Genomic DNA, 25347 nt, shown 5'->3' on the forward strand with positions numbered 1-25347 from the left:
TCTCTAACCCAAGTTTATAAAAATATTTCCCTCTAATGATACAAAAAGGGCTTTTTAAATACTTAGATCTTAATTTTCATTCAGAACTTATTTTCATGCACAATGCATGGTAGGTGTCTAACAACAGCAAATTGTCACTTTACCATTTATTGACTAAGCCTTTCTTCCCCCAGTAACTTAGAGGGCCAAATTTTTATCCTGTACATTCCCACATGTAACTGTCTGTGCTTTGGGGCTGTCTGTTCTGTTCCACTGGTTTATTTGCCAACTCTTGGGCCAATATCACATTCTTTTAATAAATATAACTTACTACTATATTTAGAGTTGTGCTAGAACAGTGTCTCTTCATAGTTTTTTTCCCCAAGCCTTTCAAATCTAGATGCACTGGCCTAGGCCAGGCAAAGCTCCTAAGTCAGATTCCAAGAAATATCTTTGATGGTAGGGTTCCTAGAAACAACCACACAAATACACTGGACAGAATTCTATCTCCAGCCCCATGCTGCCCTGAAGTCTCACTTTTTCGGGGTCAGCTCTTTTTTTTTTTTTTAGATGGAGTCTCACTTTTTCACCCAGGCTGGAGTGCAGTGGCATGATCTCTGCTTACTGCAAACTCCGTTTCCTGGGTTCAAATGGTTCTCCTGCCTCAGCCTCCCGAGTAGCTGGGATTACAGGTGCCTGCCACCACACTGGGATAAATTTTGTATTTTTAGTAGAGACTGGGTTTCACCAAGTTGGCCAGGCTGGTCTCGAACTCCTGACCTCAAGTGATCTGCTGGCCTCGGCCTCTCGAAATCCTGGGATTACAGGTATAAGCCACCATGACTGGCCCAGGGTCAGCTCATTCTTTCTACTATTCTTCTTAGCTCTCATTTCACACTTAACTCTCTCTGTAAATCACCATCTCTCCTTTTCCTCCTCCAGGATGAACCTTCCTTCTATTTTACAGAGCAAAACCCATGATATAGAAACCCCTTAACTTTCTAATGGCAAACCTAAAAACTTACACTTAGATCCATCTGTTTCTTTCCCTATTATTAAAATAAGAGTAGAGTCCTGCCCTCTCTCTTCCTCCTAAGCTAAAGTAAGCTCTATTGAGTGAGATCTGGTTTCCTCCCATACCCTTAGGATACAGCTCGGCTCTGTCCTCCCTGTCTGTGTTTAAACATGCCTGTCCCTCCCACTCGAACACACACATGTTCACACACACATCTTTAGGCTCCAGATTCTCCTGCAGCCATCTTGCTATCTCCTCTCGTTCAAAGCTACACTTCTAGAAAAAGTTGTCTAACTCATTGTTTCTTCTCTCATTCATTTCTCAGCCTACTGCAAGGACCGCTGGTCACTTCCTTACTGTTAAATCTTTACTAATATTCCTGTCTCCAGTCTTGCTCTCCTCTAAACTGTTTCTCACCATAGAAGCCAGAATAATCCTTTTAAGATGCAAATTTGGATATATGATTCCCCTCCTTAAAAGCTTTCATGACTTCTTATTGATCTCAAGATCCAAACTCCCTGACAAGGCCTCTGCCTCCAGTCTTCTCAATCCCATGAGCCCTTTCCAATCCTAAATCCTGGTCACACCAAGCCTTTCCCTGCCCCTGGCTTCCTCACTATGCGTTCACCTGGTCTTTCATTCCGCACGTTTGCCTGGCTGGCTCCTACTCACCTTCAGTACTCCAGCAAGAAGACGCGAGTGACCACCCCACCACTCCTTCCCCCACCCCAAGGCCACATGAAACACCCCTACTTTGTATTTTCCCGGCACCCAGCACTTATTCCCACTACGTGGAACATTCCTTACACTGTTTACTTCTCTCTCTCTCCAACTAGATGGAAAACACTTTGACAAACGGGGTCATTTCTTAATTATTATTTAACTCCAACATTCAGCAAAGTGCCTATCGCACAGAAGATGGATTATGGCTATCAGAAATGAACGAATAGCTCCTCTATTAGCCACAGAACTCAGCATCACCTGTGACCTTTTGTTTTAACTAAAGCTATTCACTCATTCATTCATCTTATTGCGGTAAAAACACATATCATAAAATGTACCATCTTAGCCATTTTTAAGTATACAGCTCAGTAGTGTTAAGTGTATTTACATTGTTGTGAAGCAGAACTCCAGAACGTTTTCATCTTGCAGAACTGAATCTCTGTACCCACTAAATGATTCCCCACTTCTCTCCTGCTCCCAGACCCTGGTAACCACCATTCTGCTGCCTCTACGAATTTGACTGTGTTAATACCTCCTATACTGAAATCATTTGGTATTTGTCCTTTTATGCCTGGCTTATTTTATTCAACGTTTATCCAGGTTGTGGCAAGTGATGGGATTTCCTTCCTTTTTAAGGCTGCATAGTATTCCATTGTGTGTATATACTATATTTTATCTGTTCACCTGTGAACATCCATGAACATCATATTTTTACCTGTCTGACTTTTTATGATGATTTTCCATAGTATTTAGAATTTTGGATTTTTTGCAAGTTTCTGATTCCACAACATTCAAATACACTATTACAAAGAATACATGCAAATATATGCTTTCTATAAATACAAAGGGCTTTTTAAAATAGAAGCTTTTGTTACTATCATAAAGTTGTTCACACTTTTTGAAATAAGAAGCTCTTTTTGTTCAAATATTTTATATTTTAACATATATTTCACTGTATCAGTCCTTTTTTTTTTTCTCCACAAAAACACTTTTTATTTGAGGCAAAGAGAAGTCTTGCTGAAAGGATTACAGTTCCAAGCAGCCAAAACTCAACCGTTAGTGGCACTATTTTGACCTGGTAGATTTTGCTTCTCTTTGGTCAGAAAAGGGTATTCAGGTTGTACTTTTCCCAGTGGGGCAAAAAGGAGGGCAAAGCAAACTGGAAGAGACTTCTACTCTATTGACAGGGCTCTTCAGATCCAACATCAAGCTAGACACGCCCTCGCTGGCCACTCCACAGGTTGCTGTCCCACTGCTGAGTGACACAGGCCATACTATATTTGCAAGGAAAAAAATGAGACAGGAAACACAGGTATAGGTCACTTAGGGATGAGCAGGCATCCACAGCTTCAAAACTCTTCATGGAAGGGGTAATCCTTGTGGGAGGCACAGCTCACCAAGGCACAGACCCTCCAGTTCCTGTTGTAGCTGAGTAAGGCGGTCATATCCTGGCTGTTCAGTTCAAAGTCAAAAACCTTAAAGTTGTCAGCAATGAGTTCTGGTGTCACAGACTTGGGGATCACACCCAAGTTCCTCTGCATGGGGAACCGGATCAGGACCTGGGCTGTAGTTTTATTGTGCTTGGCTGCAATCGCCTTGATCCTGGGATCCCTCAGGAGGGAAGGGTCCTCGGGGTTGATCCAGGGCCTGCTGGGAGTGCCGACGGGGCTATAGGCGGTCACCACGATGCCTTTGGACTGGCAGTACTGGATTAACTTCTCCTGAGTGAGGTAAGGGTGGCACTCAATCTGGTTAACCACAGGCTTATACTTTAAGCCAGGTTTGTTTAAGAGCCTCTCCACCTGGAGGTGGTTGAAGTTGGAGATGCCAATAGCTTTCATCAGCCATTCATCCACCAGCTCTTCCATGGCTGCCCATGTGTCCAGAATGTTGGTGTCACTGGGAACCACATTACCCAACTCATTCAATGGAAAAATTCCTTCCCAGGCTTAAAGCCAGTCGGCCAATGAATAAGGTAGAGGTCCAGGTAGTCCAGCTTCAGGCTGCTGAGGGTCTTCTCGCAGGCTCCTTTCACCAGGCCCTTCCCATGGTATGTGCACCACAGCTTACTAACGATGAAGAGCTCCTCACGCTTTACCACCTGCTCCCCGAGCTTCTCCTGAATGGCCACCCCCACCTCATTCTCAAGCTAGTACACGTGGGCACAGTCAATGTGGCAGTACCCGACATTGATGGCCACCTTCACGGCCTCAGTCACCCGGCCTGGAGGGGACTTCCAGGTGCCCAGCCCCAGGATGGGCATCTTGGCGCTATTGTTGAGCACAAGGTGGCTGGCCATGGCTGCTGCGCTCCCTGGAATTGTTTCATACTGTCTTGTGTGCCTTGGAAGACTTATCTCCTGTTCTCTGCCATGCTAACCAGTGCTATGTATAACCCTGCCTAGTACAGGGTGGTGAGGGAGGGGTGCCTGTCTCTTCAGCACAAGGCTACTTCCACTCCCCACTCCCAGCAAAAGCTGATCTGACCGGAACAACGATCAAAAGTAGGAAAATAACATTGGCCAGGTGCAGTGGCTCATACCTGTAATCCCAGCACTTTGGAAGGCCAAGGCAGGAGGACTGTTTGAGCCTGGGAGTTTGAGACCAGCCTGGGCAACATAGCAAAACCCCGTCTCTACAAAAAGTTTAAAAATTAGCCAGGTGCGGTGGCACATGCCTGTAGCCCCAGCTACTTGGGTGGTGGAGGTGAGAGGATCCCTTGAGCCCAGAGAGCCACGATTGCCCCACTGCACTCCAGCCTGGGCAACAGAGCAGGACCCTGGCTCAAACGAACAAACAAACAAAACCAAAAAACCCAAACCCACCAAAAAAAAAAAAAGGACAAATAAAAAATTAAGGAAAATAACATTGACATAATACTATTAACAGACTTACAGATCCAATCTGATTATTTTCTCGTTTTCCCACTGATGTCCTTTCTGTTCCAGAATCCATTCTAGCAGCCTATGGGACATTGTTGTCATGTCCCCTTCATCTCCTCCACTACAGAGCAGTTTCTCAGCCTTTCTTCATTTTTCATGATATTTTTGAACAGTACTGGCAGCTATTTCATAGAATGTTCCTCAGCTAGAGTTTCTATGATATTTCCTCATGATCGGATTGAGACTGTGTATTTGGCAAGAATGCCACATGGGAGTGAGACTGTGCACTTCTTGGTGCATTGCAGCAGGGGGTCCGTGATGTCTCCGTGTTTTATTGCTGGTGATGTGAACTGTGATCACTTAGGTTAAGATGGTGTCTTCCAGGTGCACCACTGCGCCCAGCTAATTTTTAAATACGTTTTGTAGAGACAAGGTCTTGCTATGTTGGCCAGGCTGGTCTCAAACTCCTGGCATCAAGTGATCCTCTTGCCTCGGCCTCCCAAAGTGCTGGGATTACAGATCTGAGCCATCATCCGGCAACTCTCTCACTGTTTCTACCCAGTTCCCATATACCTCTTGTAGGTAACCATCTCATTAGCCTCTGATTTATTCTTCCTATACTTCTTTTGCAGATATGATCCCCTGCCCGAGTTTGATGGTAAATCAACAGGTGCAGCAGCCAAGACTTGAGAAGGACATGGTAATAGAGCATGCAGATTTCTCAGACATGAAGGTGTGGGTCACCCCACAGGTGAACTACTTAGACCAGGAGAGGTGTGCTAGCCAAGGGTGAGGGAATCCAGAATGGGTAGTAGGGGAGGCAGATGATGAAAACCAGCTATAGCCTTGAGGTCAGCTGTAGCAGTAGGAGCTGCTGTTCATCCTTCATCCCACTAGCTGTCCTCTTGGAGGCTTCTCCAGGAAAGGAGGCCATCCAGAATCCCAGAGAAGCTGTTCACTGATGGGATTAACTTACTACGTGTAAGTAAGAAGTGGATCCGAGTGACGCAAGAAGTGGATTGTAGTGGAGGTCATTGTGTGCCTCCCAGATCCCACATTCAGGTTGGAGGGACCCATTTCCCCAGCTGTGTTTTCTAAAGTCTCATAGGTACATAGCACAGTAATATGTATATACAACAGAGTCTTGCCATTGGCTCATGCCTGTAATCCCCATTTGTGGGGCTTAGGTGGGAGGATCACTTGAGCCTAGGAATTCAGGACCAGCTTGGCAACATATTGAGACCCTGTCTTTACAAAAAATTGAAAAATTAGCCAGGCATGGTGGTCCACAACTGTAGTCCCAGCTACTCAGGAGACTGAAACAGGAGTCTCGCTTAACTCTTAAGCCCAGGAGGTCAAAGCTGTAGTAGCAGGCCATGATGGTGTCACTGCACTCTAGCCTGAGTGACAGAGCAAGACCCTGTCTCTAAAGCACACACACACACACACACACACACACACACACACACACACACAGAGAGAGAGAGAGAGAGAGAGAGAGAGAGAGAGAGAGAGAGAAAGAGAGACAATCTTCTCTATAAGAACAAAGTATACACACAGGCCAGGACTGAGACTGGAGTTTGGGGAATGGGAAGGATTTGGATATATGGAATTGGGAGGAAATGGCCCACCAGATGGCATATCAGAATGAGGCGGGCATTTCCAGCTTTTCTTGATCATCCTCCACCTCCCTCTCCCTAGAAGGAAGAATCCTCCTCCTTCCCTCTCCCACTTCCTTCTGCCCTAGACGCACTCCGATCTCACAAGCCATTCTGGCTGCTGTGACTTTTAGTTTTATCCGTTGTCTAGCTGAGATTAAACTGGAATGTTCCATTTGCTCTTTTGGCTCTCAAGTTGGCCCAGGGCTTCCCACCTATGGGTGCAGTTGGATCTTTTTCACTGTAACAGAACAAATGCTCTGACCTCCACCACAAAGTGTTTCTGAGGGTGACCGGCCTTAGTGAGTTCCTGGGCACCCCCCGTAATGTACCCAGGCCATTCATATTTAAGGCCCCCAAAGTCTCCTGAGGGCCTCAGTGGAGCCTCTGCTTCAGCTCCTTCTTCTTCTTCACAAAGTTGATACCCCTATGCCAAGGGCACAGATTCCTGATTTTTACAAGAATCACTTCCTAGAGGCATCAAAGTGATTTCTGCATTCACTCCAGTTCCCACTTCGCTGAAGGCACAGGGGATCGTTCACGGAGGTGGGCGGGAAAGTCACTCTCTTTGTAAGGACTACAAAACAGCACTTGTCTCTCCCCAAATCCCAGTTTCTTCTGCACCTCAGTTCCCCCCCAGAAACCTCTGCAAAGGAAAGACAACAACCCCACCTTCCTCTTCCAGCCAAAACCCCAACATTTATGCAAATAGACTGGCGACTCCACCTGCTAAACCCAAGTCAATATGAATCCCAGTTGAGGCTGACACAAGAACTGATTATTACCGTGGGAATCTAAACGAAAAATAAGATGAAAAAGGAGCAGTCACGGCGGCCTAGGAGTGGACGCAGATTCCTGACGCTAAGCACAGGGATTCTAGGCCACAAGCCCACCTGGCCTGGCTGTGTCTCCTTGGCCCTGTCTCATCTGTTGGGCACCAGCTCCCCCCTGCCCCCTTCTCCAGCCCCTTGGCTTGGTCCTCACAGGACTCCCAGAACTTGGGACAGGGCCTGGCTCAGAGCAGGAATTCAATCAACATCTATTGACTGAGACAGATGAAAGAGAATAGGAGAATGAGTGCCAGGGACAACCAAGTCCCTCTGTCTGGGAAGCTTTTCATTTCCTTCTCAGCTCAGTCTTGTGGCTTCCAGGGGTTGACCTGGTGTTTGGACCTTCAGCGGAGGATGGGGCTTCCCCACTAGACCCAAAAATGGTGTCCTGGGCTTCTCCGTCACCCTGCAGTCTCAAAGTGGACCCCTCCACCTCCCCTTCCTTCTTTCTACCCCTCTCTCCTCCTGGAGGAGCTCCTGTAGATCTACTCTCCCTCTCTGCTCCATTTCTCTGCATGATTTGGGTTTGCCTGGCAGAAGCACAGTCACCACTCGTGGACTGAGGGAGGGAGTGGGGCCCAAGGCTCTTCCGCTGCTTTCTTCTTTACCCATTTGGCTAAAATCTGGCCTGGGTTGTTAATGTTTTAAAACAGTACTGTTTTAGGTTAATGTTAAGACTGCAATGCATCCCAAATACTTAAAAAAATTTCTCAGAACTATTTTATTTTTAATTAATTATTGTAAGAGATAGGGTCTCGGTCTGTTGCCCAGGTTGGAGTGGGATGGCGCTATCGCAGCTCACTGTAGCCTTGACCTTCCAGGCTCAAGCCGTCCTCCCGCCTCAGTCTTCCAAGTAGCTGGGACCACAGGCACACGCCCATGCTTGGCTAATTTTTAATTTTTTTTTGTAGAGATGGGGCCTCACTATGTTGGCCAGGCTGGTCTCAAACTCTTGACCTCAAGCAATCCTCCCACCTCAGCCTCCCAAAGTGCTGGGATTACAGGCACTGTGCACGACTCAAAACAACTTAAGATTTATAAAAAATTGAGAAGGAGGTATAGATTTCCCAGTTTCAGCTATTACTAACACCTTACATTCATATATTTGTTATAGTTAACGAAGATATATTGATACATTATCATTAATTGAAGTCCATTATTAAATATTGCCCGTACTTCAAATCTGGATTTCCTTAGTTTCTAATATCCTCTTTCTGTTCCAGGATCCCATCTAGGATACCACATCACATTTAGTCATCATGTCTCTTTAGGATCCTCTAGACCAGGTGTCCCTATTTCCTGAGCCACAGACCCATTAGCAACCGGGCTGCCCAGCAGGAGATGAGTGGCAGGTGAGCAAAAGTTACTGCCTGAACTCTGCCTCCTGTCTTATCAGCAGCGGCATTAGACTCTCACAGGAGCGCGAACCCTATCGTAAACTGTGCATACAAGGGATCCAGGTTGCACGCTCCTTATAAGATTCTAATGCCTGATGATCTGAGGTAGGACAGTTGCATCCCGAAATGATCTCTCCTCCCCTCCTGCTCCCTATCTGTGGAAAAACTGTCTTCCATGAAATTGGTCCCTCTTGCCAAAAGATTGGGGACTGCTGCTCTAGACTGTGATACTTTGTCTGACTTTCCTTGTTTTGATGATCTTGACAGTTTTGAGAAGTCTTAGGTAGGTATTTTACAAAATGCTGCTCTATTGGAATTTGGTGTTTTTCTTAGACTGGGGTTATGAGTTCTCAGGAGGAAGACCAAAGGGTAAAGGGCCATTTTCATCTCATCTTATCAAGGATACTTGCTATCAACACGGTTTATGACTGCTGATGTGGACTTCGATCACCTGCTAGTCTTTGTCAGGTTTCTGCACCATAAAGTTACTCTTTCTTCTCCTCCATATTCTACGCTTCGAAAGGAAGTCACTATGTGTAGCCCACAGTTAAGAATCAGGGAGTGTAGCTCTCCAGCCTGAGGGCAGACTGTCAATTATTTGGAGTTCTGCATGGGAGATTTGCCTCTTCTCTGTCATTTATTCATTTATTCCATCATTTATTAACATCTGTAGGGACTCATGGATATTCATCTCATACTTGGGGTTATAATCCAATACTACGTTATTTGTTTTGCCACTCAGATAGTTCCAGCTTTGGGCACTGGGGGCACTTTCATTTGGCTCCTGTGGCCCTTTGATATAGTCTTATGGATGGAATGTTTATGTCTCCCCAAATTCATATGTTGAAGCCCTGCCCCACATGTGATGATACTTGGAGATGGGGTCTTTGGGAGGTAATCAAGGTTAAGATGAGGTCATGGGGTGGGGCACTCGGGATGGGATTAGTACCCTTATATGAAGACATGCTGGAGAATTCGGTCTCTCCCCACACAGACTCCCCAACAAGTGCACAAAGAAGAGATCATGTGAGCACACGGGGAGATTGCAGCTACCTCCATGCCAAGAAAAGAGGCTTCAGAGTAAAATTTACCTCGCCAGCACCTTGATCTTGGACTTCCCAGCCTCCGGACCATGAGAAACAAAGTTGTGTTGTTTACGCCCTCAAGTCTATGGTATTTTGTCATGGCAGCCTCAGCTGACTGAGACACACCTCCCCAATTGCTTCACTTTCTGAGGACTTCCTTACTTTCTGGCACTGCAAGATGTTCCAGGCTCACCTTGTATATGTCCTGCCCCAGCCCTAGAATCAGCCACTTCTGTAAGGAGCCGGCTCCTGTTATTGGAGAATAGTATTGGAAACCAACAACAGGCTCCTAGGTAGCAAATTATTCTTGGATGGACACACTAGACAACACTTATTTTGTGCCTCCTATGTGCCAGGCACTATGCTAGCTCCTTTTCATGTTGGTTTACTTAATCCTCATAACAATTCCATAAAATATTTACTGTCAATCCTCCCCAGATGAGGACTGGAGGTTTAGCTGGGTTGAGTGCTAGCCAACACCACTCTGTTCTGTCTCCAAAGCCCATCACACTGCCTTGATAAAGACTGGTGTCACATACCTCACAAACACCATTTTTTTTTTTTTTGAGACAGAGTCTCGCTCTGTCACCCAGGCTGGAGTGCAGTGGCGCAATCTCAGCTCACTGCAACCTCTGCCTCCTGGGTTCACGCCATTCTCCTGCCTCAGCCTCCCAAGCAGCTGGGATTACAGGCGTGCGTCACCATGCCGGGCTAATTTTTGTATTTTTAGTAGAGGTGGGGTTTCGCCATGTTGCCCAGGCTGGTCTCGAATTCCTGGCCTCAAGTGATCCCAGATGGCACACATCTCTCCTTATGTGCAAAGATGACAGCCACCTGTGTGTGCACAGATGCATGCAGCTCTCCTCATGTGTGCAGGTGATATGTACCTATTTGCAAGTGCTCACATACCTTTGTGTGCAGAGATGACATGTACTTATCCTTAAGACAGATGATGTGTCTCAACTCACGGAATAATGAAATCTGACAAACTGAAAAGTGCTTTAGAATGGACATTCACAGTACTTGCCAACTGCTCAAGCTTAGACCGTGTCAGATTTTTTGCTATTATCCATAGGACTCCCTTATGAGATGTGGGGATGTTCTAAGACAACCACTTAGCATCACAGCTGTTAGGATTTCAAACAGTGCTTCCAGAGATAAAACTGGAGGTTTACACTTTGCCCTCAAGCATGGGGATCATATCACACAAGAAAGAACGGATTAGTCAGCCAGGGTGAGTAAGGCTTCCATCAGAGCAACCACAGTGTGATCTGCCACTTGAAATGCCTATTGATGGGTTTGTCTGCCCAGCACTTCTTCTTCCTCCGAGATCAGCCCCTGCCAACCTCTCCAGAGCAGCCATGTTCGTCCATCATGACCTGCTTTTAACACTTGATCATTCCTAGATGAGCACGTGACCCAGCGGTGCCAGTCCAAGAGTCCTTGCCTAGGACTGTTGGAACAGGAACTTAAAATGAGAGTTGGCCCTTCTTTAGGGACTGAAGCTGTGAACACTGAGATTGTCATTGGCCATGTGAAGAAGGTTTATGTGCCAGCAGAAAGCATAATGAAATCAACAGGAAGACACATACACACACTTACACACACACACATACACACAGAGAGAGAGAGAGAGAGACAAAGATATCTGTTCTTGGTTCTGACATGACCTGGGTATTTCATGGAGTGGCCTAGCATCTTTCACCAAGGGCTTGCTTAATGCTTAGGCTAGTCAGGGATGGTTTTCACTTACTTCCAACCAAAGAGCCTTAACCAATGCAGAATGATTGATAATCATATTATCACCAACATACTGCAAGACATCAACTGAAACTCAAATCTGACAGACATTTTCCCAGCTCTCAAATATTACAGATACAGTCTGGATCTCCTGTCAAAGGTGGTTAACTTGGCTCTTTAGTTTTTCAGAAACTTTCCAAATATACATTAATTTATTTCAGTTTGCATAGTAAACTTCTATTGATCTGGCTTTCAAATACAAAAAAATCAAATTACTAAATTGTTCCTCCACTCTACCTTGTGGAAACAAATGAAATAAGGTGTGGTAACTAAGGAACTGCTCTAAAAATAACACCTTTTAGGATACAACATAGGGTCAACATCATGACCTTCAATATTATGTGTTTAGTGCCTGAATCAGCAAAGCAGTATAAGCACAGCTTGGCCTCATTTTGCAGTGTGTTTTAGTCTACTATGATTCTATGGATGCAATTTGTTTATAATTCATGTATGAGCATCGTGGTAATAATAGCTTAATACTTTTTTTTTTTTTTGAGACTGAGTCTCGCTTGGTTTCCCAGGCCAATCTAGGCTCACTGCAATCTCTGCCTCCCGGGCTCATGCAATCGTCCCACCTCAGCCTCCTGAGTAGCTGGGACCATAGGCACATGCCACCCATCACACCCAGTACTTTGGGAGACCGAGGTGGGAGAATCATAAGCCCAGGAGTTTGAGACTGGCCGGGACAACATAGTGAGACTCCATCTCTAAAAATATTTCATCTCTCAAAAAATTTTAAAAATAAACCAGGTGTGGTGATGCACGTCTGTAGTCCTAACTACTTGGGAGGCTGAGGTGGGAGGACTGCATGAGCCCAGGAGTTCAAGGCTGCAGTGAGCTATGCTCATGCCATTGCACTCCAGCTTTAGCCTCCCAAAGTGGTGGGATTACAGGAGTGAGCCACTCTACCCAGCCATGTAGCTAATACTTTTGAGGTACCAAGCAGGCACTGTTTTAGGGGCCTAGCACACTAATTCCTTTAATCCTCAAAACGACACTGTTGTCTTCTCCATTTACAGATGACAGAGAGGTTAAGTAATTTGGCCAAGGCTGCACATCTAGCAAGTGGTGAAGCTGTGGACACTAGTGTTCATATCTCTTAGGTAACTAATGTAGTTAATCATAGTGGCTGTCAGGTAACTACAATATTCAATGAATACAACAGCCAACTTCCCAAGTCCTTTGGAGGGTTTTTTTATTTTACATTTTTTTTAAATTAAATAGAGATGAGGGGTCTCACTATGTTGCCCAAGCTGGTCTTGAACTCCTGGCTTCAAGTGATCCTCTCACCTCGGCCTCCCAAAGTGCTATAGAGGCTACTTAGTCTTTGGATTTGTGGAATATATATTGATTACTGTAAGGCAGAGAGATATGCAGGAAATTTTTCTTTTACTGTGATGGCTTGGATTCCTGTGACTTGTAAAAAAGCTACATAGTAGACCTCCAAGGCTTCACCAGGCTCTCATTTCCTTATGGAGAACAAATCTTTCGGAAGCTTCTATCTCTTAGGGTAAAAATCTGAACGCTTCTTGGGCCCACATGGCCCTGCCTATCTTGTTGGTCTCCACTTTACTTTCAGCCACTTTAGCCTTAAATTTCTCCCATCACAGGACCCCGGACAAGAATTCCCTGTGACTGCTGCACCCACGTCCTCTGTATTGCCTAGCCCAAATCCTGTCAATTTTTCAGGCCTCCCCGGACCCATCAGACTAGGTCTGGTTCCCTTCTGATTTCTCACAGCGTCTTGTACTGCTTTCTTGTAGTATCTATGAAAATGGTAATTGAAAAATTGTGGACCAGGGGAGTTAGCTCATGCCTGTAATCTTAGCACTTTAAAAGGCCGAGGTGGGTGCATCACTTGACCTCAGCTGTTCGAAACCAGCCTGGGCAACATGGTGAAACCCCATTGCTACAAGAAATACAAAAATTAGCCAAGCATGGTGGCGCATGCCTTGTAGTCCCAGTTGCTTGGGAGGCTGAGGTGGGAGGATCACCTGAGCCCAGGAGGTCCAGGCTGCAGTGAGCCATGCTCGCCCCACTGCACTCCAGCATAGGTGACAGAAAGAAAAATTGCGTAATTACCAAACGCCTGTCTGCCTGGCTGTAAGTGTAAGTTCCATGTGGGCAGTGACTGTGTGTTTGTCTTGCTCATTGCTGAATCTCCAACACTTAGCCTACGGCTTAGTACATAGTTGGCACCAAATGCATACTTGTAAACTGAGTAGAAGAAAAAACTACCAGCTACCAGCTGAAAAGGAAATAAATACCCGAGTGTCCTGGGCACTGACTAGACTTGCTGGGTGTGTAAGAAGGCCTGCCCAGACACAGATACAAAGAATGCTGGAACAGCTTGGCAGAGCGGTTTGCAAACCAAAGGATAACTGAATATACCTATACAAGTTCTTTTTTTTCCCCTTACACATTTTTCTTTTTTCTTTTCTTTCCTTTTTTATTTTTATTTTTTTTTTTTGAGATGGAGTCTTGCTGTCACCCAGGCTGGAGTGCAGTGGCGTGATCTCAGCTCACTGCCAATATTTGCCTCCTGAGTTCAAGCAATTCTTCTGCCTCAGGCTCCCGAGTGGCTGGGATTACAGGCACCTGCCACCACGCCTGGCTAATTTTTATATTTTTAGTAGAGACGGGGTTTCACCATGTTGGCCAGGGCGGTCTCAAACTCCTGACCTCAGGTGATCCGCCCGCCTCGGCCTCCCAAAGTGCTGGGATTACAGGCGTGAGCCACTGCGTCTGGCCCCCTTACACATTTTTTAAGTGATTAGGAAATATTCAGGGTAAAATTATGATTTTGTGAGCAATAAATCACAATCCTATTTTAATAGTACTAAAATCTTGATCAAAGCAAGTTCAGGCAGGACTTGGTTACTCACACCCATAATCCCAGCAATCTGGGAGGCCGAGACAGAAAGATCACTTGAGCCCAGGAGTTTGAGACCAAAGTGGACAATATGGTGAGACCTTGTCTCTACAAAACATTTTAAAAAAATTAGCTAGGTGTGGTGGTGCATGCCTGTAATCCCACCTACTTGGGAGGCTGAGGTGGGAGGATGGCTTGAGCCCAGGAGGTCGAGGCTGCAGTAAGCTGTGATCAAGCTGTGGAGTGCCATTGCACTCCAGCTGGGGCAACACAGCAAGATCGTCTCAAAAAAAAAAAAAAAGAAAAGAAAAGAAAAGAAATTTCAGCTGAGAATACTGAGAGCCAACATGAAGAAACACACTTGTTTCAATGACACTTATTCTCCTAAGTGTGCATCTGTGAGCATTATTACCTTGTTTTTTTTTTTTTTGGAGACAGGGATCTCATTCTGTGGCTCAGGCTGGAGTGCAGTGGCTCAATCTCAGCTCACTGCAACCTCCGCCTCTCAGGCTCAAGCCATCCTCCCATCTCAGACTCCATAGCTGGGACCACAGGCACAGCGCCACCACACCCGGCTAATCTTCTGTATTTTTGGTAGAGATGGGGTTTTTCCATGTTGCCCAGGCTGGTCTTTAATTCCTGACCTGAAGTGATCAGCCTGCCCCGGCCTCGCAGAGTGCTGGGATTACAGACCTGAGCCACCGCGCCCAGCCCATTTTTCACTGTTGTGACCCCTTTTAATTTTTATTTATTGCTTTATCATCTTACTGATTCCTCGAAACAATCTTACGGGGCGAGCCGGTTCCATGGGCGCTGAAGAAACATTTCCTCTTTCAAAGCCTCAATTTTTTGAACGATACGCGTTGCTAAAGAGGAAGCAATTAAACCTATCAGGCGAGTTCTGCCCTCCGCCCAGCGAGCTGCTGCTTCCTGGTGTTAAAACGCTTTCGGGTCCTCCTGGCGAGTTTTAAGTCACACTGGATCGCTGCTTATTTTCAGAGATCATCTCGCACCCATGCACCTGGAAGGCACCCAAAAAGAATCATTTTAAGAAATTCACTTCATCTCACCCTAAAAACAAAGCACAGCCTGCAGCTTTCACCCATGTGACATCAATGCTAATCCTATGTGTGAAACATCTGGGTTCCTTCGATTTTTTAAAAATTAGTAACTGAGATGGGGTCTCGCTATGTTGTCCAGGCTGGTCTCCAACGCCTGGGCTCAAGCCATTCTCCCGCCTCGGCCTCCCTCGGCGCTGAGATCACAGTCGGGAGCCACCGCGTCAGCCTCCACTCGTTTTTCGGCGACAAAGCCCGCCCGCCTGCGGGGCGTTCCGTTCGCAGAAACTCTGTGAGGGACGCCGCGGGGGCTCCCAGGGGACGCGGCGAAACCAAAACAGTCGCCGGTGGTTCACAAAACCACCTCAGAAAATGCTTCCAAAGGCACGTCTGGCCTCCACAAGGTGACGGCTCTTCAGCCTCCCACTCGAACTTGAGTCGTCCACAGCACTAGGCCGCCGCCAGCCCGGGCGAGCTGCCGAGGGACCGCGGACGCCGCAGCAACCAGCTCCCTGCTCCCGCCACACCCGCCGAGCCAGCCGCGCGGAACCCACTCCCCCACCGTGGGCCCGCCTCCCGCCGCCAGCCGACCCACGATTGGTCGACTGGGCTGCCCGTCGCGAGAGAAGGCGGTGCCTCCGGCAGGCCGGCGCTCCCATTGGTCGGGATGGCGGCGGCGGCGCGCGCGGCCCCGGCGAGTAGGGGAAGCCGGTGGCCGCGGCTGCGGAACGGGCGGAGGCTGCCGGTTTCGTAACCGTCGCTCCTCCTCGCTGACTCGCGGGCTGTGAGGCCTGGGTCGGCTCGGGCCGCACCGCGCGGGGCCGCTCGGAGTGGAGGCCGCCTGGGGGCAGGCGGGCTGGAGGAGCAGGTAAGGAGGCCGCGGCGGGCGCCCTGAGAACGGGGAGGAGGAGGCCGCGGCGACGCCGGCCGCTCGACTGGGTGCGGGCCCGGCTCGGGGAAACCCAGCCCTGGCCCCAGACGGCCGGCTGGCCCGGGAAGGCCACGCGAGGCTGGAGGCGCGGGCGGCGGCGCCGCGCGGCGTCTGATGCAACCTGCCGGCAACACCCGGCGGGGACGCTGAGCTCATGCCTGGCCGCGGCCCAGCGCTGCGGCGCCGCCCGTCGACCCCCGCACTGCCCGGGGCGCCCCTCGCGGCGGGCCGGGAGCGCGCGAACGGCCGGGGAATGCCCCCTGCGGAGCCCGGCCCCCTCTCGGTGAAACGGGCGCTGTGACCCGCCAGGCTCGCATTGGCCCCTGGGGATGAAGGGTGTTCCCAGAATAGCAGAAGGTGGACCGAGTCGAGCTTTAGAATCCTGATCTTCTAGAAGGGCTCAGCTTGCGGTGATCGAAAATCTGTTCAGAAGTTCAAAGACTGATCAATAAAATAGGGAAAGCAACTGGCTTTTAAATGCATGACTTTGCAGAGATAATATTTTGCTTCTTTGTGGAGCTGTTCGAATGTCCTGCACTTTACTGTTGAACGTAGTTTAGAAGAACACGCAACACCTACGGGTCGAATAGAGAAGAAATGAAGCACTTCGCGGGCATAGTTGGAGGGAGCGGAGCAGGGCCGACAGCCAGCAGAGGTGTCCAGATGCGAAGGATGGAAATGCATGTGTCGCGGGGGAGGAGAGTGTTTTCCAGGGCAGCTGGTGTGTTGCTTCTCTTCCGCAGGTTTACGTGTTGGGTTTTCCTCTTCTTTGAAGTTTATACTGTAATCTGGCATCCTGAAATGTATAAGATTTAGAAAGGTCTCAATGTTGATGGGTGACACCAAAATTGGTAGTTGTGTCAGAATTGACTGCTTATATGAATAGGTTGTCACTTAAGGCAGACTTCTCCCAAAGAAATGTGACTTCCAGAGAAAATTTTAAAAGAAAATCCTGTAAGGGCTTGCTTTACGAAGACATTCTACACCTAGAAGCTCTTGATATTTAAGATGTGGTCATCTGTTAGCCCTTGAGTAGTATTTGGGATAACCTGTTCATAAGGTCGATTCTGCTTCTGGAAAAAGTTGCTGTAAACAAGGCTAAATAATTACAGGGTACAAGGGAGCTGAAGCATATTTCAGCTTCTTGATTCCTGCTTCTGGTGGGCACACTTGGCTGGTTCAGTTATTTTTAATACCTGCCTTTAAAAAAAGTAGATGGAAACAAAACTTCATTGAGAATATCCTTTAAATTCTCAAGATCACATCGTGTCTGTCTGCAAGGCTGTCTGATCTTGGAGAGATGGTTTCATCCCTGGGAAATTAAACACTATGTGCTGAGCCCCTGGTAAAGACAAATAGGACCTCGTGGGGCTGAATTTGGTCTCGTGGTCTGAGATTGCCTCACTTGGTCACAGTAATGGTAAATACAGGTAGCCGCGATTCCAGCTGTATTGTGCGTTCTTGGGAGGGTTGGTTCCGTGGGTTGTTATATTGATAGGTACACTGGCCTCCTGCGTTTGTGGCTTTCTAGCTCTATCAGTAAAAAAAAGACAAAAATGAGCATGACCTCCTAATGGATGTTCATTTACAAATAGTCTATTTGTTTTGTGTGTTGTAAATCACTTCAAAAGGATTGGGTTAGAAAGATGATGTTGATGTTCTTCTCATGCTCCAGTGACCCACTTCTGTACTCCCAGAAAGGGGACGTCCCCTTCCTCATGGACCCTGCACTAGATGCTTGTGAAGATCTGCAGGGAGACACGGTGCGGCTGGAGTTGACAGACCTAGGGAACAAATCTTCCCAGATGCCCAAAGAGAAAGCACAGACCATTTAGGATACAGATAGTGGTCTAGTACTGTCAAGATGTGGTGTGAGGGAGGAGAGAGGGTCAGGACCTTGGATTTGATCCTGTAGACTGGAGCCAGAGATGAATTTTCACCAGGAGAATGACTCACTCAGGTTTGAGTGTTCAATTGCTCTGGAGACAGAGGTTGGAGGAAGCAGGCTAGACCAGAGACCAGTGTCCCTGAGAGATGATAGTGGCTTAAGGTGATTTCGATGGGATTGGGATGGAGAGGAAGGGTAGATGGGAAGTTTTTGTTTGTTTGTTTTAGGTGGAATTGTCAAATCCCAGAGACTAAATAGAGTTAGGACCAAGGAGAAACATCTGTGACTATTTTGAAATGTTGACCTTCATTGAGGAAATCGAGTGAAAAATTTATTTTGGTGGGCAAGGGGAGGAATATTGGGTTCTAGGTCTGTGGAGAAAAGGGACAAAAGGGTTAGGAAAATTCTTGATAGGTTTATTTTCCCGGGTGAAACTTGAGAAAAATCTGATTTTGTTTTACTCATTCTAACATTCTGCGCTTTCGATGTGACTGACGTGAATGAACATTACTTGAATTAAGTTTGAATTAAAACAAAGCCTGTTACCCACTTAGTCCACCATTCTCAATATTCATTGGGAATCAGCAGCAGAGGCCCTCAGACTTCAGTGTATTCAGAGTTACTTGGAGGTCTCCTTATGAAAAGATTACTCAGCTCGGTTCTTAGAACTCCTGATTCTAAGTCTGGGGCAGCCTGAGAAGTTACATTTCTAAAGAGTTCCTGGATGATGACGATGCTGGTCCAGGGACCACACTCTGAGAACCACTGCTCTTCAGCTTTCCTGCTGTTTCCTCCTTGAGTGATTCACATGGAAGGAAGCCAGGCGCCGCCCTGCTTCCTGTAGCCTGAACTTTGGAATAGTGTTTGTTCACAGAGGAGCCAGACTTGAATTTAGGACTGAGTGTCCAGCTTTCAAATAAACACTTTTTGCCTGTTGTAGGTGTTCAGTAAATGTGTGTGGAGAAGCAAAGCGTAAATGAGAGTGGCCTTTTCAGTGTAAAATCACTTAGCTCTTTGATCCCCTTTTACTTGGTTAATCTTCACTTTAAGAGCTATTTATATGGTTAAAGAACTTACTAAACAAAACATTCTTGGAGTTATTTTGATTATCTCCAAGTTTCTCTTTCTTACATTTTCACCAGTTTGTAGGTTCAGTGAATACTCTTTTCAGGCCAAAGGGCTTACCTTTAAAACCTCACCTACCACACATGTTCAGCCTAGTACCTTGCAAGATGAGTCAGGCAGAGGTGAAAGAGCCCTTCCCTGTTCCTGTATCTTTGGATACGGAAACAGGCGTGAACGTTGCTGAACGTGGACCCTGTAGTGAGTGAGAGCTGTTTGTTAGTGACTGAAGGTTGTGGTGTGTTGTCTGTAGGAAAGTGTCTTACTATTCCACATCCCTCATTTGTATGTGGGGAACAGACACCCATGGAAGAAAAGAGATTTGCCCAAACTAAAATAGGGGGAGCCACAGCCAAGACAATAACTGGCCTGGTCACTGGTCTCTACCGCTTTGGATCATTGCTATCTCTGAGCATGGACAAGTTGACTGTAGAGAGCTTTAAAGGCTAAAAATATAATTGGTATATTAAAAAAAGTAGAGAAATAAGGTGAACATGCTTATGATTGTTAAGACAGTCTCAGGAGAGGTGTTAAACAAGTTCTTAAAAATTGAGTAAAGCACCTCTCACTTGACACCAAATAGATAATAATAATGTTAGGTGGCACTAAGTGTGGCTCAGATTAATACTAAACAGCCACTTTTCTACTGGAAGAAAAATGAGGCAACCTAATGATGACCAAGGGAAATTGTGAACTGTCCATTACTGAAGATAGGCTTGGAGTGGATCGCCATCATGGTTTGGAGGGATGCTTTTTGTCTTGCCTTAGTGTTGGAGTGAGAACAGATGACCTACTAGCTCAGGGCCGGCTGTGTGGCTTTGAAAACAATGGAAAGTAATGACACATGGACTTTTCAAAGCAAAGATGTTTTTAAAAAGAGACCAATAAACAGTGTACAGAATTGCCTGGCTGAAGGTTTGGGTGTAGCTACTGGTGTTGCTAACTGAGCTTTCCCTCGTTGTGGGATCACTGCATAAATCTGGCTCCAGATTTTTTCCACTGATGTGATTTTAGCAGTTTCGTGAAAAGAGTACAGGATAGTTTTATGTTCCTAATACTGCTTTCTAAATTTCTAAGAGTGCCCTGATTCCTTGGTGGACACCGTTCACTGAACTTAGTTTGTCTTGAAGTGGCCTCATGATGATAGGATAGTCACACTTTTACACTTCTTGGGGCAACTGTAGGGACTTAATTGGATTCAGAGTAATCCACATGTGACTGCTTTTCAAAACCGTGCCTTCATTTTTGCAGGCAGCAGCACAGGGATGCTTCAGAGCTGGTGCGTCCTCTGAGCTCACACGAGCTCATTTGGTAGCACGAAGTGGCCACAGGCACGGCAGCTGCTCAGCTCCTTTGTCCAGCCTGGGTCCCAGGACCCGCACTTCCTTGGATGCATCATGAGGGCTTCTGTTTCTTTCCTTGTGGTTTCAGGTTGAGTGTGTTTCGAGTTTTACTAATTATGTCAAGAAGAAAAAACACACTTTTTACAAGCTTGGTGGGATGGGGAGCAAATTGAGTGTCAGAGCTCCTAAATTCAAGAAACTGACTCAGTAAATTTGGTTAAACTGTGGAATTATCATTTGAGGTCATTAAAAAAATAAAGCAAAAAACTACCTTTTCAAAATATCCGATGAAGAGAGCTCTGGGAGAGAACTCAAGTCCTCGATGACTCCCTCTCTGCATATTAGAACATGGAACCTGCAGAGGTGATAGCATGAGAGCGCTGGAGACAGGGTGCGCAACCCCAGCCTTCTGTTTTGACTTGAACCAACAATGGAAACTTTCCCCCCTTTCATTGCAGGTGTCTCTCCTACTACAGTCAGCTGCAGCTCCTCCCTGGCAGATTGTCAAGTGCTGTTAGTTCACATGCGCCACCTAATTAGTGGCAGTCTTTTGTTTTCCTCCCATTTTTGATAACAATCGCAGAGGGGCAGTGCCCTCAGGGATCCAGGTGGGCTGAGTTTCGCGTGATGGTGCTTCTGTGCTTACTTACCTTTCTAAGTGAAATGATTTAGACTTCAGAAACATTGGAACAGTTGGCAGTTGCTGTAGACTTTACTCAGCAGAATCAATTAATGTTGGCCTGATGTTAGGTACGTACAAGTTTGATCTCATTTGATCCTGTCATTTCAAATATTTTAATGCAATTTATTTTTTAACTAGGTACATGTGAAGATTTTTTGGCAGCTTAGCGTGGAAACCATTGATCACCCTGCTCTCATTTCTACCTGTTCTGTGTTGGCAAGGGAGAGTGCCCAAATGAGCAAGATATCGCAGCAAAACAGCACTCCAGGGGTGAACGGAATTAGTGTTATCCATACCCAGGCACATGCCAGCGGCTTACAGCAGGTTCCTCAGCTGGTGCCTGCTGGCCCTGGGGGAGGAGGCAAAGCCGTGGCTCCCAGCAAGCAGAGCAAAAAGAGTTCGCCCATGGATCGAAACAGTGACGAGTATCGGCAACGCCGAGAGAGGAACAACATGGCTGTGAAAAAGAGCCGGTTGAAAAGCAAGCAAAAAGCACAAGACACACTGCAGAGAGTCAATCAGCTCAAAGAAGAGAATGAACGGTTGGAAGCAAAAATCAAATTGCTGACCAAGGAATTAAGTGTACTCAAAGATTTGTTTCTTGAGCATGCGCACAACCTTGCAGACAACGTACAGTCCGTTAGCACTGAAAATACGACAGCAGATGGCGACAATGCAGGACAATAGATCTCACCCTTTCCAGACTTTAGAGCTTGTGGCTTGAATGTTAAAGGTGCGACCACCGACACCACTCATGTCAATGGCTGAAAGTTGTCCATTTCCATGACTCAAAGACCCATTGGAGACTATTTTCTGAGATCAGCACTGAAGAGTTGATTAGCTAAAAATGTTAGCCTTGTAATTCGAATATCTGGTTTTAAATGATAGAGATTTTTGTGGGAATCAAAATCCCCCAAATGTTAAGGTATTTGGTAAAAAAAGAAATATCTGGGATCCCGATGTTCTTAATAAATCCTGACTTCCGAAGAAATGCTTCTTTTTTAAGTTGACAAAAGGAATGGGGAACTGGCAGGCCGTGCAGAAGGTTCTTGGTTTTAATGGATAGGCTGAATTGGATTAAGAAAAGTTGAATGCCACCTATGGTAATCTATTTGTGATTTTCTTCTAAATTATGTATTATAAATTCGTAGAGCTATAGAAAGCAATGAGTGTGTAATTTGGAGTGATTTTATATATGGCATAAACTTTGTTTTAACATAATTAGTACTGTTTTCCCCCAAAAGTACAAGTTTTTGAATAGTGATGTCAGGTTAAGTAAAGAAACCTCATCACATCTTATAGGTAGTGTGTGGCCAATTGACTTAAAAAATACAAATAACATTTAGGAAGCAAAAAATTAAACACAGAAATAAAACTAAAGCATAGGAATTATGTTTTTGAGATACCTTTGGGCTTAGATTGGCATTGTTTTATTCTAAAAACCCAATTCAGTGGTGTAGAGAAACTTGTGTACCAAAATTTTAGTTTCTGCAGATGCTAGTGTTTTTTTGGATACAATTTTGACAACTAAGTTAGTAAACAAAATATCTTAACAGTTTGATGACACAAGCTACTGATTAGGGTTTGGAATATTAATTCAGAAGGTAGTTTCTCTTGTGTTCAAAATAGCTGCCATGGGGCCGTTATTTTTAAAGTCAAAATTTTCTTCTGAAGGCTCATTTTGGTATTTGATCTTAACCAAGTGATTATTAGAGAAATGTATCAACTCCATGCCATCTCCCAAAATAATTGTCTAAGAAAACTTGAAAGTGTAAGGTTTTAACCTTTAATTTATTTCTCTTAAATACATCTTTTGATATTGTTGTTGTGACATTTCTTTTTCTGGTTAGTGGGCTTTCCAGACTTTGTACCACTGCTTCTGTTTATTCATTTATATGCTTTTGTGTCCCATAAATTATTTTAGAAAATGCTGATAAAACTCAGGATATTGACATTTTTGTTGGGACTAAAAAATGGCAGTCGCTAAAGTAGGGACTCTAGAGTCTGGCTTACGTCAGTGTTGGTAGTTTTAGATTGTCTTTGTCAACGTTTTTTCTTCTCTCTTTTGCTTTCTTTTCTTTCTCTTTTTTTCTTAGCACAGTTCTAGCTCAAATTTGTGTATTTTTTATGTGCCTGGGCTGGAGATGAGAGACTGAGTCATAACTGATTTAAAAGTCTGTGTTATCAGGTATCTTATTTGAACATGGTCATTTTTGGCCACGTTGCTGTTTCATACTAGGACTTGGGATGATGTAGCCAGAATGAAACTCAAGTTGCACCCTCCGGTTGGTGGAAGATTGCTGACCGTGCCGTTTCTGGGCAGGAGAAGACATCATGGCGTCCAGCAACTCAGCAAAGCCGTTCTTAGAGTCGTGAGGTCCTTCTGAATGTAAAACTGGAGCCCAGGAGAAGCTGTCCCAGGAGGGCTGTTAACTCCCTATAGAGCCAGGAGACAGGATGGGGGTTTCTAGGGTCCAACACCAGCTTACCTTGGAGTATGGATCTACCCATGAAGGATGAGAGATGTTTTGAAAAACTAGCCAGGACACACCCACAGGATCCTACTGGCTCCTTAGCAGCTGATTGGTGTTACATAATTAACTTAATTGGAGATGCATTAGGTCACTTGAATGTATAAGCAAGCACCTGTGGTAGGCGCTACAGACATTTAAATCTCTTGGGAATTCGATGCTCACATGGAATTTATGGTTACCAGTTATATGAATTGACTTAAGTATCTTGAAAAAGAAACTTGAAAAAGAAACTTTAGAGAAAGCATCAGGGGTGTGTACTCAGTATTTCAAATCAGAACACAAGATTGGAACTTTTGGAAAAATGGGTTCAAGCTTTCCTATTACCCATGGAAATGCAAAGTTTAGCAGAAGCAAGCAATTAGGCAGAGAACAAAAATGTTAAGCATGGTGTTGTCTGTCTTATTGAAGTGGTTGGAAATGAAAGCTTTTAATTTGATAGATTTATCAGTATAAAATTAGGGAAACCACGTGTGGGGAATGAATCAATTTAGAGCTTTGGGAATTGTAAGGTGACTTTTGTAACTTTTGTTCTGTGTGTGACCTGTGAACCACTAGGATGTGATCTGCCCTTGTGGACAGGTCCAGCATAGTTAGGAGTTAGGCTTTAGCATAAATTTCTGGCTGCATCTGAGTCTCCTGGGATGGGTGCTCTTTGGCTGGTTTTGGCTGCGGATGGTGAGATCAGAGCAGCTCTTCTGCTGCTGGCCCCTGCAATCAGTTGTTGGGATGCCAGTGCAGATACTAGGTAGTAAGATTTTAATCAAACACGACCAGGTCTGAAACGCAGGTCATGAGTGTGAAATTCTCAAATTTACATAAAAAGTAGAAGTATAGACAGTTTAACATTTGGTATTAAAGGAGAGGAAATTGTAGCAGCTTTTCATGTTTCCCAATCCCCATTAGAGGGCTTGAGACCTTGTACCTGAACAACCCATTTTGCACTCAGTGCTTTCTGATGCCTTAGGAATAGGAGAATTGTTTTGTTTCACAAAAGCTGGGAAGGAAAAAGTCCATTCTGCAGCTGTTAGATCTGCCTCTCAGGAAGAAGTACTAACTTGTTCTTTTTGTTCCTGGCTTTCATCAGTTTGTGAGATTTCTCTATTTTTTTAAATATAATTTTATTTCTTTCAACAAATATAAAATAAAAAACAACTTTGGAACAATGACTTGTCTTTCATCGTGGCTTTCTTTATATTAGATACCAAAAAGCAGTCCAGATGTTAAACAGCTGGGAAGCCCAGGCAGGTGCCTTGCTGTCTTTCCTGTTCCCACACTGGACGGCCGGGGGTAGGGGTGGGGAAAGTGGGGAGACAGGCAAGTATTTGTGTCCAAGTCTAGATCTCCCCGTTTGCCCTTAGTGGATAGGAAAATAGTTTTCTCTGAACATGGGATACATCTTTAGTTATATTTTTAGTCACTTGGTCTAAACTAAAAATTATACCAGAATAGGGAAAGGAATAACTGAATAAATGGGTTCCCGCTTAATCACCTAGTGTCTCAGAGCATGGTTTCCATTTAGAGAGGGAAGAAATTCTTATGTGTCGAGGTA

The 25347-nt window shown here is 45.5% G+C and overlaps 2 protein-coding genes and 1 pseudogene across 9 annotated transcripts; 1 reads left to right on the forward strand and 2 right to left on the reverse strand.

Moving 5' to 3' along the window:
• Window positions 1–2687: 2687 nt before the first annotated feature.
• LOC101147349 (aldo-keto reductase family 1 member B1-like) lies at window positions 2688–4016 on the reverse strand (annotated as a pseudogene).
• An 8530-nt stretch (window positions 4017–12546) lies between these two features.
• On the reverse strand, window positions 12547–16394 carry LOC129528490 (atherin-like). Of its 4 annotated transcripts, XR_008673714.2 has the most exons (3): window positions 15861–16394; window positions 15031–15261; window positions 12547–12722 (listed from the first exon to the last, which is right to left on the reverse strand). XR_008673714.2 is itself a non-coding variant. In XM_055368904.1 (2 exons), exons 1-2 carry the CDS (start codon window positions 16383–16385, stop codon window positions 15208–15210), a joined length of 579 nt encoding a protein of 192 aa, XP_055224879.1. In that variant the 5' UTR covers window positions 16386–16394; the 3' UTR covers window positions 14973–15207. The 4 variants fall into 4 exon arrangements, 1 of the variants encoding a protein (XP_055224879.1); XR_008673715.2 differs by lacking the exons at window positions 12547–12722; window positions 15861–16394 and adding an exon at window positions 15663–15849 and having other exon boundaries at window positions 14973–15261; XR_010131947.1 differs by lacking the exons at window positions 12547–12722; window positions 15861–16394 and adding an exon at window positions 15413–15510 and having other exon boundaries at window positions 14973–15261.
• Window positions 15604–24964, forward strand: CEBPG (CCAAT enhancer binding protein gamma). Of its 5 annotated transcripts, none has more exons than XR_010131946.1 (3): window positions 16031–16166; window positions 21403–22367; window positions 23504–24964. XR_010131946.1 is itself a non-coding variant. In XM_019015862.3 (2 exons), exon 2 carries the CDS (start codon window positions 21499–21501, stop codon window positions 21949–21951), a length of 453 nt encoding a protein of 150 aa, XP_018871407.1. In that variant the 5' UTR covers window positions 15604–15702; window positions 21403–21498; the 3' UTR covers window positions 21952–24964. The 5 variants fall into 5 exon arrangements, 3 of the variants coding, with proteins under 3 accessions (XP_018871407.1, XP_004060507.1, XP_018871406.1); XR_002003681.3 differs by lacking the exon at window positions 16031–16166 and adding an exon at window positions 16393–16950; XM_019015862.3 differs by lacking the exon at window positions 16031–16166 and adding an exon at window positions 15604–15702 and having other exon boundaries at window positions 21403–24964.
• Window positions 24965–25347: the final 383 nt, after the last annotated feature.

The sequence above is a fragment of the Gorilla gorilla genome, chromosome 20, assembly GCF_029281585.2.
Source record: "Gorilla gorilla gorilla isolate KB3781 chromosome 20, NHGRI_mGorGor1-v2.1_pri, whole genome shotgun sequence".
Taxonomy (NCBI): Eukaryota; Metazoa; Chordata; class Mammalia; order Primates; family Hominidae; genus Gorilla; species Gorilla gorilla.